Raw genomic sequence first — 14,150 nt, forward strand, 5'->3', positions numbered from 1 at the left:
AGCCTCACAGCTCCAGTGACCCGGGTTCAATTCTGGGTACTGCCTGTGTGGAGTTTGCAAGTTCTCCCTGTGTCTGCGTGGGTTTTCTCCGGGTGCTCCGGTTTCCTCCCACAAGCCAAATGTCTTGCAGGTTGGTAGGTAAATTGGCCATTACAAATTGCCCCTAGTATAGGTAGGTGGTAGGGAAATATAGGGACAGGTGGGGATGTGGTAGGGAACATGGGATTAGTGTAGGATTAGTATAAATGGGTGGTTGATGGTCGGCACAGACTCGGTGGGCTGAAGGGCCTGTTTCAGTGCTGTATCTCTAAAACTAAGAGCACAAAGTTATCTTCTGAAGTGCTATTCTAATAATGCACCTTAATTCAAATATCAGAACAGCATCCATTACTTTAGGAACGGATCAGTTAATTTCCCTACAGTAGCTAAGCCTGCAAGTGACAATTAGTGGTAAATTAACAGCAGACACATGCAAGGATGGAACCATCACTGAACTCAGTCAAGATCCTTACAATTAGTAGAGAGGATAATTTTATCCCAACTATCTGGTCTGCATATGGTGGAAACAGTACTTTTTAAATGTCCAATATGGTATCCTGTCTCCTGAACTGTTCAGTTATTTTAATCTGGTGAATTTATATCAAACCCAATGCTTTCAAGAAGGTGCAATGTATTGGGAATGAAACCCAATTGCTACAGGAAAGAGAAAACTTACAATAAGGTTGCTCTTTCTAGTACATTACTGGGAAATCCAATAAACATAATATCCATCCAGCCCAAGTTCCGTAAGGCTTTAAAATGACAATGGATGAATGAAAACACCAAAGACAGTACTACAAATATTTCTATTAAGATTAGGGAAGAAAAGGACATTAGGTAGAAGAAAATATAAAATTAAATGAAAAAGAAAGCTTACAAATGTGTGATGAGGATTTTACAACATCACATTTAAATATTTACCTCATTTTCCACACTCCATGCTGCTGCTCTGGGCTTAGGCTGCTGATTCTGAAACATACAGAGTCAAGTCTTGGTCAAATTTTCAAAAAGTTCTTCATTCCAAAAAAAACCTTGCAAATTCTGCAACATTTGGTATGCACCAGAGCGTGAAGACTGCCAAATTGTTGAAGCTATTTTGGGGATGAATACGGATTGGAGCAGAACATTAGTTTGCCCACAGATGCGCTCCTGGCCTCATCCCAAATTCTGAAGTCAGGGCATTTACATCCTGTTGTCACATCGCTGACACTACAAGCTAGATACCCATTTTAGAGGTCAGGAAGGAGTGGCACAGATGGGGGAAAAGGATGGAGCAAAGAGAAAAAAGGAATTGAAAATGAGTTCTAGTCTTAGGGAAAGTGGGCTAACATTACCAGTTAGAGATGCTGAAATAATTAAACATCCAGATGGTTTCACTATAAGTCAGTTTCCAGAAATTAATAAACTCCTTTTAAAAACACAGACCTTTCAAAAGCTCCCTCCACATTAGGTCCCTAGCAACATGGGACGCCAGAGATGTACTTTGCATCCAAAACTGCTATGAGTACAAATGACAGAAATTCATCACATGGCTTATTTCCCTCATTTGCACTCAAAATGATAATTTGACAAGCGGAAACCAAGCGAAATTGGGTTTCATCTCAATTGCAAAGATAGTCTTCCAATTTGTTGAAAGATATACAACACCAAAATATCTTGAAATCATGTATAATATTGGAAATAAACTTATGGGTAATCACTTCAAGAAATGTTCTATTCTACGCTGTAAAAAAAAACTGGGATATACTTTGTCTTAAGTTCAGCATTTTAATAGGACAATGTACATGAATTCCATCACAAAAAATGTAATTGCATTCATATAGCATCTTTCAAGACATGCTGCAACTGCACTTTAAAATGCAGACTGGGCTTTTGGTTAGAAATGCATGATGATCAAGTTGGCTTTGATGTAGAAAATGAAGGGTTAATAGGGTTACTAAGGCTCACAGATGAAGTTGTTTTTCTCTTGCTGAACCCTTTCCATCAAGAGACCTTGGCCTATCTGTTGTAAGATAGACGACTGGGAAGGGTGAAAGTGCAAAGAAAAATTAGTATTGTAAAGTGTTGAAAAAAAGCGTATAAGCAATAGTAAGATAACCAAATATGGGCATATGAATAACCAGCTGTATTAACTTCATATAAAGTAACTGTATAAATATCTCTGCTGTAACCCTGATTTTGACTTTGGCATGCTGAAGGCTCTCCTTGGCATGCTGGAAATAAAGATCTTTCAGAGTTCAGCTTACTCCTGATTCTGAAGTGGCTTTTGTCCCGCAACAGCTTGATATTTATGTTTTACAATTTTAAAGCATATTAAAAAGCAGTAATGTCTAGAAAGACAATAATGAAAAAGGAATACGTTGCCCTTGAGGTGGCTTTGGTGGGGAAAGAGACTGTTGCCCACCTCCTTCTGGAATGTGCCTTTGCAAAGCAGGTGTGGGAAGAGATGCAGTAGTTTTTGTCGAGGTTCTTCCCAAGCAGCTCTGTAACACAGGAATCGGTGCTCTACGGGCTGTTCCCAGGGACGCACACCGAGATAAACATCAACTGCTGCTGGAGGACCATCAATTTGGTGAAAGACGCTCTTTCACCTGCCCGAAACTTGCTGGTCTTCCAGTGCAAAGAGTTGTCCACGACTGAGTGTTGCAGACTAGCACATTCCAAAGTCCAGGACTACGTGCTGAGGGACGCACTAAAGCTTGGGGCAGCCACTGTAAAGGCTCAATGGGGAAAGACCCCTGTGTAAGGTCCTCCCGCCATAGTGAGCCGATGGGCTGGACCCATGGAAAACCCCTCGGACTGTATCACCAAATATGGGCTTGCTGCAAAATGTACATTGTATGTAAAACGGAATTGAAGGGTTGTGAGGCAACTCACTCCTGTATTGAAGAAAACTGATCACTTTCTGAAATGTCAACTTGGTGCTGTTTTGGACGGTTTAGTAATGCATTTTCTTACATAATTTATGAATAAAGTATATTTTTGGAGAAAAAAAATAAAAGGAATACATTTTAACAAAATGGCCCTTACATGGAGGTAACAATGCTCATGCATCCATTACTTTAAAAATCAGTAAAACTCACTTATGACGACTACTGCTGTGGTGATGTTTTGAGAGGTCTTTCTCAGGCAGTGAAGCTGAAGACGAGGAGGAGTGTGAGCCCAAGTTCTTTCTCTGTTCTTTTGTTTTCTGCAGAACACGCTTATACGAAAGTGTACAGAGCCAACACAGCAGTTTTCCATCAACCTTTAAAACAAAACAAAACACAGAAGTTCAAATCTTGGCAAAATGGACAGAGAATTGTTCATATGATATGCATTATTCCATTTTAGAAAATACAATCTCTTGGATGCTGCTTAGCTGCCCCTAACTTCAAACCTTACTAGCACAATACACTTGCTGTAGAATTTCCTATACTTGCGCTGCATTTTTTGCAACTTATCTGTTTTTAGATTAGCATGCAGATTTTTTTTTTGTAATTTTATACACATGTTGGATCTTTATCTGAACTTACAGCTTCTTTTTCATCAACAGTTACCTCACCATTGCGGTTTTCCCACCCCAATGAGATGCTGCCATTTTTCCCCCCCAGAGAGATATAAAGAAAAAATAAAATTATGCTCACGAATGAACTAAAGGTGTGTTCGGGGCTATTCACTGATTTTAAGATTCTATGTGCACGCATTGACCCAAAAGAAACCTATGGCCGCACATTGCTTAGTCATTCATCCAATTGTCCATTAAAATACTATAAGTAGCAGATATTAAACAGCTGAAAAAAAACAACAACCTTGTAATATGATAGTACCTGTCACAGGATGCAGTGTACTTTCAGGTCAATCGTCACAACCAGCTGCAATACCCTTCCTCAACCTTCCTCCTAAGTCATTTGGCAAAACTTTCAAACTTCAAGGCGAACCCAAATGGCGACGGTAGTGGAAGGTAGGAACGTGAATGGCTAAACTAAAACTAAAAATATATATTACGTAAAATAAATACCCGGGGGAAAAATTAAAGGTAATCCAATCTCAGGATTTAGTAAATTTATGAACCATCATTTTGACGGCATCAGAACCCCACTGATTAAATTATAGCCATGTAACTTCCTCCCAGGTATACGTTACTCTACAGATTTTTGTTTTCTCCATTAAATCTAAATCTTTGTAGGAAAATCAAGAAACAACTTCAGTACCGCTGGATATTTACTATCACTACCAGGTGGAATATGAAATGATCAAAGCTCGCCAAGAGATTTTAAACAGACAAGAAAAGCAAGTGATTAACTGCATTAATGAAGCATTTTAAACTTCGACAAGCCGTATTGCATTAACTTGAAAAATATAATATTCAGATATAAAATTTAAACTGTACAATACTTACAAATGGAATCGTGGGATACTTCTTTGATAGTATGAAGTCAGCTTACATCTACCATATATGTGGATATTTAGTAATGTTTGATCTCCCATGCTGTTATATACATTTCTATGCAGCACTCAACTAAAGTTGAAATTATATTTTAATTATAGCCATGTGATCTCAGTCTTATCTGTAAATCACTTGGCTTTTTCTCTGCAAAAATGTATATTGTACTTAAAAATACAATAGGAAAATATCAAAACAACTGGATAAATGTAATACTGGCAGTAAAAACAGAATCACTTACTAATGAGAAGCAATATACTGTATACCTTTGAGGTTTAACATTGCAAGTCCAAACCAGTTTTCCCATATGGCATTGCAATTTTAAAACAAAATCTCAAATTTGCTAAATCAGAAACAGCTGACTTTAATGCTAAAATAAATAATTTTGCTCACTTCCGTTACCTTTCGCCGACTCTCATCTTTTCGATCAAAGGCACATTGCTGCTTGCACTGCTCACATGTCTGAGGAGGTCCATACTTCTTTTCTGAATTTGTACAACGCTGACATTTGGTGCCAATGAAGGCTGCTATAATGTTACAATATTGACATGGTTTGGGCTGCAAGCATAAAAAAAAACCAAAATATCAATTCAAAATTCAACAAAATGCTGCACGCTTAATGGTGGGAAGGCAATACTAGATTCTATTAAAGATTTTAGTTTGGCCCTCTTATAGACACAGCACAGGGAGTGAAGGAACCAATCTATCACCCTTCTTTCATAAAATCTGCGTCCCCTCACAGAATTTCACCTCGTATGATCCCAAGTTGTAAAGTACACTTTTACCATAACAGGAACAGTATATCATTTAACATACAACGTTATGTTCTGCTGTTAAGGCACAGATGCTTTCAACTTGACTCATCCACTTATAGTCACAAATTAGATGCAGTGGTTTTTGTTGAGGTTCATCCCAAGCAGCTCTGTAACACAAGAGTCTGTGCTCTACGGGCTGTTCCCAGGGACGCCTACCGAGATAAATATCAACTGCTGTTGGAGGGCTATCAATTCGGTGAAAGACGCCCTTTGGTCTGCCCGAAACTTGCTAACCTTCCAGCGCAGAGTTGTCCACGACCAAATGTTGCAGACCGGCACATTCCAAGGTCCAGGACTACGTGCTGAGGGACGCACTAAAGCTTGGGGCAGCCGCGGCAAAGGCTCAATGGGGAAAGGCCACTGTGCAAGGTCCCCCCACCAAGGTGAACTGAGGGGCTGGATCCATGGAAAACCCCTCGGGCTGTATTCAGAAAATATTTGTTTGCTGCAAAAAGTACATGGCAGATAAAATGAAATGGAAGTGTTGTGAGGCAACTCACTCCTGTATTGAAGGAAACTGATTTCCATTGCACTCTTCGTATTGTTGACTTGGTGCTGTTTTGAATTGTTTTCTAATGTATTTTTAACAGTTTTTTTTTACAAATAAAGTATATTTTGGGAAAAAAAGTCACAAATTCTTGATACAAATAGGCAGGTCCTTAGTTCAATTACAGATTGCTAGTTGTTTACACATTGGTAGTACTGGTTCAGGATCAGAAGAAAGTAGCAAAAAACGACTGTCTTGCTCTCTGTTTATATTATTGGCCCTTGAAGTGTAATGCATGAAGTTTTTTTGTTTTTGTCAGCCTCCATGGTGAGCCAACAAGGACTACATGCTGTGTACTGACTGAGGTCCGGTGCACAGGAACTTCAACCTCCTAGAATCCCTGCCCACAGCTGTCCCCTGCTCATCACTGGCATAATAAAGTCTGGAGGCTCTGGGTATTAGGAGGCCTAACAAGAATTCTCTCTCAGTACTAGGATCTGGTGCATCCGGGTTCTGGCCGTTTGATGACAAAAAGTGCGAGTGTGTATACATCAGAAAAGGATGAACTGGTTGGATCTCTTCTGTTGAAAAAAGGCTTATGGGTGACCTATTAAAGGTATTTAAAGTTATAAAAGGTTTTGGTAGAGTGGATAGAGAATGTTTCACTTGTGGGGAAAAGCAAAACTAGAGGCCATCAATAAAAGATAGTCACCAAGAAGCCTAATTGAATAAAGAAGTTTCTTCTGAATTCCCCAAGACGGACGAGACTGTGGAGCTTGCTACCACAGTGAGTGGTTGAAGCAAATTGTACAGATGCATTGAAGGGTATGCAAGACAAGTGTATGAGGGAGAAGGGAAGAGAGGGTTATGCTGATAGATTTAGATGAGGAATGACGAGAGGAAATTCTAGTGGAGCATAAATGCTGGTATGGACTGGTTAGGCTGAATGGTCTGTTTCTGTGCCATATATCCTATGTAAACTCCAAAGTGTTTTCCAGGCACTCATTCAGATTCATAGCAACAGATGAGACGAATTTTTCCTGCTAGAAGAATTAACATTTTCTTAATCTTCCAATTTTTAATACTTAAAGTAAAGAATTTTCAAAATTAATTCACAAAATAATGGTAATCAATGACATCTTGTGCCTCTGATTAACAATCTCGCATGTTAGAAAGTAAATAAAGCAACTTTGAAAGTTGCTGAATTGATAACATGTATATTTTAATTATGAAAGGTGAAACGAGGCAATGGTACAGGAGGTAAATTTAGCTCCTGCTGAGCTAGACAGACATCAAGATGGGAAAATTCCATGTTGAATTCCCTGACCCGTCCAGAGTTATCAGGCTGTATCTAGTGTGGAAGGACTATAACTGGTCTCAACATCACAGGAGGAGGAAAACTTGGCCAAGGTTCCTGCCCATTTGCTGGAAATTACACATAGGGCCAATATGGGGCTGAATTTTATGCAGGAAGCAGGGCTCCAGACGCCAGGCCAAGAAGTTGGGGAGGAACCGCACCTCTGCATTTTGTCTGCCACCCGCAGCGATCCTCCGGTCTTTTAGGATCAAAGTTTAAGAAGGTGGGATCCCTGTCCCTTTAAACACTTAATAGGGACAGGGATCCCGCCCCAAAAGCTGCCAACCAATCACAGGGCCGTCAGCTCTGCAGTATCAGCAGTACCACTGGGAATGGTGGCCACTGTCGGTACTGCAGAAACCTCACACCCAGGACCAGTGCTAGAAACTTGGACCTCAGGTAAGTGTGGTGGGGTCCCCGGGGCCAGTCCAGAAGGCCACAGCCAGCAAGGGGGTTGGACGTTCAGTACAGGGGTGGGGGACCCGTGGGGGTCCTCCATGGGCCACAAAGGAGGGACCATGTCCCAAGCCTGCAGGAAGGGCACCTCGTTTCCCAAGGCATCCTGTCCTCCCTGCATCCGGAGGACCCCCCCTTCCCCCTGGTAACATCATAGTGGAGGCAGAATGAGGCCCTTATTTGGCCTCTGGGCGGGAAGGCCATTGCCGGCCTATCCCACCGCCAGGAGAATCAGAACCGGGATGCCCAGTGTCGAGATGAGCACAAAATCTGGCCCGTGGCGTAGAATGGATGGAGGTAGGAGAGGGAAAGGAAGAAACGGGTTCACGCTCAACTACAATGCCCAAAGTAGAATAGGTCAATAGCTCTTGGGGTCTGAAATTTCGTTAATTTGGAAAATGCAACTTCTCAAAACACTTATAACTTTGCCACGCGAATATCATTTCTGAAATTACAATTATTGGGTTACTTCCAGAGAAAAATAAGAATTCTTCCAATTTTTTCCATCCCCTTACCATCCAGACTTAAAAGGACAGTCCAATGGCTCAGACTTGAGGATATACAAAATGATACCAGAATATGAGTTTCAGGAAGGGAGTTAAAGGAAGAGGCGAAACATAAAAGAAAAGGATTTAAATGAGTGGATGGGGTTTGAAGTTAGTTCAAATAGAAACAATAAAGCTTGCTCTGATGGTTACAAGGTTTCTCTAGCGATTAAGCGCTAATGGCCCTAATCCAGTTCCATAATCAGACACCCATAACTAAATCAACTTGCATTCCAAGAGACAAAAGTAGCAGCAAGCATGGGAAACTGAAATGTTACATAATACAAATAAATAGTTTTGGGGTTTAAGCAACTGTGGAGAAGATATTATCCTACACCTAACCTGTAACACACCTGAACTGGTATACAGTTTTCTTTGTAATTTAAAAACTCACTAGCAGCTGCCTGCCCTAACTGATCAATTCATTCATTAACCTAAAGCAACTTTAACGCGCGTTAGCCACAAGAATACACATAAAAAGAACCCTGAACTAAAATTAACTAGTAAATTCTTAATTTCAATTAGAATAGGCCTTCTTCTTGATTTCATAGCAGACTTGCAGTACAGTGTAACAGTTCTGATTCGTAGAATCTTTCAGCACAGAGGCTATTTGACAGGCTATTGCACCTGTCGACTCTTTGAAAGGACTATCCAATTCATCAGACTCTTTACCAGTAACCTTGCAAATTTTTGTTTTTCCAGAATGCATCCAATTCCCTTTCAAGTTACTTCTGAATCTGCTTCCACTATCCTTTCAGGTAATGCATTAGGGTGGCACAGTGGTTAGTACTGCAGCCTCACAGCTCCAGTGACCCGGGTTCAATTCTGGGTACTGCCTGTGCGGAGTTTGCAAGTTCTCCCTGTGATCGCGTGGATTTTCGCCGGGTGCTCCGGTTTCCTCCCACAGCCAAAGTCTTGCACGTTGATAGGTAAATTGGCCATTGTAAATTGCCTTTAGTATAGGTAGGTGGTAGGGAAATATAGAGACAGGTGGGGATGTGGTAGGAATATGGAATTAGTGTAGGATTAGTATAAATGAGTGGTTGATGGTCGGCACAGATGCGGTGGGCCGAAGGGCCTGTTTCAGTGCTGTATCTCTAAACTAAACTAAAACATTAGTGTTTGGCTTCAGTATAACTACATTGCTGCATAATTTTCTTCATTTTAATTTATGTACAGATTAATACCACTCTTCCTTCACAAGTCGGGGGAAGGTGCAAAAAGAGCAATGCCACCTTCTCCGGATTTCCACACTTGGCTTCTTGTAAAAATCAACATGCCAGGCCCTACAGCCTCACTCATCAGTCTGGTCTTGTGTGACAAGCATTGCTACTTCTTCCTCATATCAGGTGGCCTGTTCACTAACATGTAGCTTAATTCCAATATCTGCAAATGGTATAAGTTAGTCAAAGGAAGGGTGGGGCCAATTAAGGACCAAAAAGGAGGCAGATGGCATGGCCCAGGTACTAACACAAGTACTTTGCATCTGTCTTGATGGGAGAAGAGGTTGCCTCCTGCTTTACTGCTGCATTGGCAATGATATTGGATGGAATAAGAATAAGATGCACTTAAAAGGTGACAGTCCTCAAAGTAGAAAAGTCTCCATTCGGGATGGGGTGCATCTGAGGTTACTGAGGGAAGGGTGAAAATTGAGCGAGCTCTGGCCACAATCTTCCAATCCTCCTTAGATATGCAGGCAGTGTCAGAGAATTGGAGGATTGTTGCACAGTTGTTCAAAAAAGGCCACCTCAAACCATGTTGATTTAATGCAAGTAGGATAACTCTTTGCAGTGTCAAATTTAAATTAAAACCTCTGTAAAAGTTCATGTGAACATAGAACTTCTTTAAATGTTCGTAGAAGTAAAAGTACTCCCTTTGTTGATCCCAATACACTAAAAAAAATTACTGGATCGAAACAGAGCAATGTATATCAGTGCAGGCCAGGTTGCAGAAATAAATCTCTACTTTAAACATTGATCAGAAACAGTATTAGTTGCAGCATAAGATTTATGACTTAAGGTGATTGGCAAAAGATCCAATAGTAAAATGAGGAAAAACTTTTTTTTTTTAAATGCAGCGAGGGATTAGGATCTGGAATGCACTACCTGAAAGTGTGGTGGAGGCAGATTCAATTGTGGCTTTCAAAATGGAATCAGATAAAACACCTGTAAAGGAAAGAAACTGCAGGGTTGTGAGGGAAAAAGGCAGGGGAGTGGGATTAGCTCACTTACTCCTGGAGAGCTGGCACGGACATGATGGGCCAAATGACATCCTATAAGAAACAAAGACCTATGGTGCTTTTCTCCACTGCATTAAAGCACTTTCAAGTCTTAAAAATTCCAGCAAGAAAAGTTTAAACATAAGGTGGGCACATTTACTAAACATAGAAAACAGCCATCCTTCAATCACAATAAGGAAAATTTACCAAGCGTTGCACACTGGGAGATCTTCCGTGGCATTTCCAATCCACAATGGCTGCTTTGCTCAGCTCAGTCTCCGATAAAATTAAGCCGAATTATTTCTTTGCTGTTTCTGGAGCCTGGCTGTTCACAAGAACAAGAGAAATAGGAGCAGAAGTAGACCATATAGCCCATTGAGCCTGCTCCCCCATTCAATACAATCATGGCTGATCTTAGGCTTCAATTCCACTTTCCTGCCTGCATGCCATATCCCTTGATTCCCTGAGAAACCAAAATCTGTCTATCCCAGCCTTAAATGTCTTCAATGATAGAGCATCCACAACTCTCAAGGGTAGAAAATTCCAAAGATTCACAAACCTTTGAGTGAAGTACTTTCTCCTCCTCTCAGTTCTAAATGGCCAGCCGCTTATCCTGAGACTGTGCCCCCGTGTTTTAGATTCTCCGACCAACGGAAACATTGCCTCAGCATCTACCCTATCCAACCCCTTCAGAATCTTATATGTTTTAATGAGATCGCCTCTCATTCTTCTAAACTCCAGAGAATATAGGCCCAATTTGTCAGTCTCTCATCATAGGGCAACACCCTCATCCCAGAGGCTAATCTAGTGAATATTCGCTGTACTGCCTCCAATGCAAGTATACCTTTTCCTAAATGTGGAGACCAAAACTGCAGCCAGCATTCCAGATGTGGTCTCAGCAAAACCTTGTACAATTGTAGCAAGACTTCTTTATTCCTGTACTCCAATCCCCCTGCAATAAAGGCCAACATGCCATTTGCCTTCCTAATTGCTTGCTGTACCTGCATGTTAACTTTTTGCATCCTTGTACGAGAACACCCCAGTCTCTTTAAACAGCACTTACAAGTTTCACACTTTAAAAAAAAAAATATTCTGCTTTTCTATTCACGACCAAAGTGAATAACTTCACACTTCCCTACGTTATAGTCCGTCTGCCATCTTGCTGCCCACTCACTTAACCAGTCTCAACCTCCCCACCGACCACTGCTTACCTTTCCACCTAACTTTGTATCAGCAAACTTAGATACATTGCTCTCTGCCTCTTCATCCAAGTCATTGACATAGATTGTAAAAAGCTGTGACCCCAGCACTGATCCTTGCAGTACTCCACTATTCACTGCTTGCCAACTTGAAAACGCCCCATTTATGCCCACCCTTTGCTTCCTATCTGTTAACAATCCTCTATCCATGCTAACGTATTACCCCTATCTCCATGAGCCCTTATCTTGTCTATTACCCTTTCATGTGGCACCTCATCAAATGTCTTTTGGAAATCCAGGTATACTACATCTACTGGTTCCCCTTTATCTACCCTACTAGTTACATCCTCAAAAAACTCTAATAAATTTGTCAAACATGATTTCCCTTTAATAAAACCATGTTGACTTGCTCTAATCATACTAATCACAAATTTGGCTGCCACTTTTCCTACAGTACAAGTGACTACACTTCAAAAGTAATAAAAACAAAGTGCTGGAAATGCTCAGCAGGTCTGGCAGCATCTGTGGAAAGAGAAGCAGAGTTAACCTTTCAGGTCAGTAACTTTTCATCAGAACTGACTTCAAAAGTACTTTGCTATCTGTAAAGTGCTTTTGGGATGTCCTGAGGTTTTGAAAGGCACTAGACAAATGCAAGTTTTTTTCTTTCTTTCCACATTGTAAATGCAATGATACACAGTTCTAAAAGGCCAAGTGCTACATATAATACATAATTCATTATTCTGCAGGCAAGATGGACATGCTCCTTTAATAATTGCGCTACTCTAATTATGGCCTCTTGATCATTCCCGATTTTAGTCACTTGACAATTGGTGGCTGTGTCTTCACCTGCCTGGGCCCTAAGCATGGAAATTTCCTCCTAAACCTCTCTATCCTCCTTTGAGAGGCTCCTTAAAACCTATCGCTGAACAAGCTTTTGGTCATCTGCCCAAATATTGCATTATGTGGCTCAGAGTCATATTTTGTCTTGTAATGCCCCTGTAAAGCATCTTGGGACTTTTATTATATTAAAGGCGCTATACAAATACAAGTTGCCATTAAACCACGAAATTAAATTAACAGAGACTTGAGTGATTCAATTATTGTTTAGTCAAGAAACTTTGCAATTGGACTGAACTCGTCAAATTTCAGGTTTCCACTCTGAGCTACAAAACATTTTAAATTTGCTTTTGCTCACTAACAAAATGCGACTTTTGCATACATAGACATCCTGTCTCGTATTTAGCAGTCAGCAGCAAGCGATAGGCACATGCCATTCATTACACCTACAGTTGCCCGCAGACTTTTGATGGGCTTTTAATCAGCAACTTAGCATTAATTGGGCACCTGAAACAGTACGGTGACCTCCACAGGGGATGTGGAACTGGTGTAGCAAAGGTTGAGGAAGAGCAAGGGTGTTGCCCTATGATGAGCACCAATAGCCTCACTGTTATCATCATAAAATCTGGGCCATTTATATTTGAAAATGTCAGATAGTGTTGCTCATGGCAAGTCAGCTGATCACATACATAGGATATACAGCACAGAAACAGGCCATTCATCCTAACCAGTTCATGCTGATGTTTACATTCAAGCCTCCTCCCATCTTGCCACATCTAACTTGATCATCCTAATCCTCTATTCTCTTCTCCCTAATATGCTTGTCGAGCTTCCCCTTAAATACTATTCGCTTCAACCACTCCCCGTAATAGCAAGTTCCACATGCTCAGCACTTTGGGGAAAGATGTTTCTTCTGAATTCCCTATTATATTTCTTGGTGACTATCTTATATTGCTAGCCTCTAGTTTTGCTCTTCCCCACAAGTGGAAACATTCTCTCTGTCCACTCTATCAAAATCTTTCACAATTTTAAAGACATCTATTAGGTCACCCCTCAGCCTTTTCTTTTCAAGAGAAAAGAGATCCAGCCTGTTCATCCTCTCCTAACACGTATACCCCGCATTCCTGGTGTCATCCTTGTAAATCTTCTTTGTGCCTTCTCCTGTACCTCTGTATCTTCTTTATAACATGAAACCAGAATTGTACACAGTACTCCAGGTGTGTTCTGATCAAGGTTCGATACAAGTATAGCATAACTTCTTCACTTTTCAATTCTATCCCTCTAGAAATAAACCCTAGTGCTTGGTTTTCTTTTTGATGGCATTGTTAACCTGTGCTGCTACTTTTAGTGATATGTACTAGTACTTAGATCCCTTTGCTCCTCTATCTCATTTAGATTCTTATTTTTAAGTAATATGCAACCTATTTATTTTTCTTGTCAAAATGTAATACCTCACATTTATCTATGTTGAAATTCATTTGCCAATTATATGCACAATCTGAAAGTTTGGTAAATCTCTCAATTTGTTGCAGTCCTCCTCATTACTGACTATCCCCCTCCAATTTGGCATCATTCACAAATTTAGATATTTTGTTTTTGATTCCAAAGTCCAAATCATTAATGTAAGTTGTGAGCAACAATGGTCTCTGAATTGATCTTTGTGGAACACCAATTCCCACCTTCTGCTACTCTTGAATAACAACCCTTTACCCTACCCTCTGTTTTCCGTCTTTCAGTCAGCTAGTTATCTATTCTGCTATTTGTCTCTGCC

At 40.6% G+C, this 14,150-nt stretch overlaps 1 protein-coding gene across 4 annotated transcripts in view; it reads right to left on the reverse strand.

Annotated features, from left to right (window-relative positions):
* fam76b (family with sequence similarity 76 member B) overlaps nucleotides 1–14,150 on the reverse strand; it is a 43,679-nt gene that overhangs the window by 24,239 nt on the left and 5,290 nt on the right. For 2 of the 4 annotated variants that reach the window (XM_068034038.1, XM_068034037.1), the window contains exons 4-6: nucleotides 4,868–5,023; nucleotides 3,123–3,286; nucleotides 961–1,008 (exon numbers count right to left, since the gene is read on the reverse strand). In XM_068034038.1, the coding sequence (XP_067890139.1) occupies nucleotides 961–1,008; nucleotides 3,123–3,286; nucleotides 4,868–5,023 (368 nt within the window). Of the gene's footprint in view, nucleotides 1–960; nucleotides 1,009–3,122; nucleotides 3,287–4,858; nucleotides 5,024–14,150 lie in introns of all 4 variants that reach the window. The other 2 variants (XM_068034036.1, XM_068034035.1) reach the window with 1 other exon arrangement.

This window comes from Heterodontus francisci, chromosome 6 (assembly GCF_036365525.1).
Source record: "Heterodontus francisci isolate sHetFra1 chromosome 6, sHetFra1.hap1, whole genome shotgun sequence".
NCBI classification, from domain to species: domain Eukaryota; kingdom Metazoa; phylum Chordata; class Chondrichthyes; order Heterodontiformes; family Heterodontidae; genus Heterodontus; species Heterodontus francisci.